The sequence below is a fragment of the Priapulus caudatus genome, unplaced genomic scaffold, assembly GCF_000485595.1.
Source record: "Priapulus caudatus unplaced genomic scaffold, Priapulus_caudatus-5.0.1 Scaffold5965, whole genome shotgun sequence".
Lineage (NCBI taxonomy): Eukaryota > Metazoa > Priapulida > Priapulimorpha > Priapulimorphida > Priapulidae > Priapulus > Priapulus caudatus.
In genome coordinates, this window is record NW_014583026.1 from 2,004 (window position 1) to 3,366 (window position 1,363).

General features: G+C 43.2%; 1 protein-coding gene across 1 annotated transcript in view; it reads left to right on the forward strand.

The window, feature by feature from the left end:
• The window catches only part of LOC106820036 (prolow-density lipoprotein receptor-related protein 1-like), a gene marked incomplete at both ends in the record, with an annotated part of 6,286 nt that overhangs the window by 1,627 nt on the left and 3,296 nt on the right, over positions 1–1,363 (forward strand). Inside the window, one exon of the mRNA XM_014824594.1 lies at positions 154–319. Coding sequence (XP_014680080.1) covers positions 154–319 — 166 coding nt within the window. The remainder of the gene's footprint in view (positions 1–153; positions 320–1,363) is intronic.

The following is a 1,363-nucleotide window of genomic DNA, read 5'->3' on the forward strand; positions in this document are numbered from 1 at the left end:
TATATATATATATATATATATATATATATATATATATTGCATGTATAGTAAAAATATGTCCATAGTGTTATTACTCTTTAGATATCCTTAGGACCCTTGTTACTCTTAGGAGTCCTTACTTCCCTTATATATAAATATATATATATATATCAGTAAGAAAAAATGGCTGACCACCGGCTCCCAGACCCTGCTCGCCTCGAACCTGACGAACGCGGTCGCGATCGACTTTGACTGGACGGACCGGCGCATCTACTGGTCCGACGTTACGACCGTGGGAAGCCACATCTACAGCATGAGCTTCGACGGCAGCGACCACAAGGTTAGGGGGCGAGTTGTTTGTTGAGAGAGAGAGAGAGAGACATAGAGAGAGAGAGGGGAGAGAGTGAGAGAGATCAAAAGGGAGAGAGCGAGAGACACCGAGACAGTGAGAGAAAAAGAAAAAAAAGAGAGAGAGAGAGATGTTTGTGTGGGCGGGGGCTGTAATGTTTGATGTCGTTTGCTTTGCAGCCGATGTCGGATGTCGTGTATGGATGGGTGGAACCCGGATCCGGAAAGGTCGTGGTGCGAGATGGGTGAGTGAGTCGCAACACATACGTAACGCATACTTACGGTAGATACGTATGACACGTTGCGGATGTAGTAGCGGTTCGCGAGTATCAGACACGCCTTGATGGCTGCGACGACAAGAATATATAGATATACTTAGATGTTGATTACTAGTCAATAATACAAGATATACTAATTGTACTGTATTTACGATATATATATATATATATATATATATATAGTCAACATAACTCCAGCACACACCTATTACAATTAAACTAAACAAATAATCAAACGAATAAAACGAGACGAACGAGTTATAGATAAACCCATCATAACTACAACAGGCACTGTAATGTNACACGGAAGCTACCGCTGCTCCTGCGCAGAGAACTACATCATAACGTGTTTTAATGTGTTTTTCAATGTGTTTAATGTGTGTTATAATGTGTTTTCAGACATTGATGAGTGTGAGGAGGTGATGCCGTGCAGTCAGCTGTGTAGGAACACGCACGGAAGCTACAGCTGCTCCTGCGCCGAAAACTACATCATACAGGGAGACGGCACGGGATGCAAGGCTGACAGCAGTAAGTCATTGTAGCAGTAAGAGTGAGCAGTGGCCGTAGCAGTAGCTTTGTGCCAACATTACTAGTAGTTTAGCAGTAGCAGTAGCAGTAGCAGTAGCTTTGTGCCAACATTACCAGTAGTTTAGCAGTAGAAGTACCAGTATCGACATTACAGTGCCTGTTAGTGATGTCACGATCATCGATTATACTCGATCATCGGTTGAACAGTGGCTCGAACCAAGCGCTTGGTT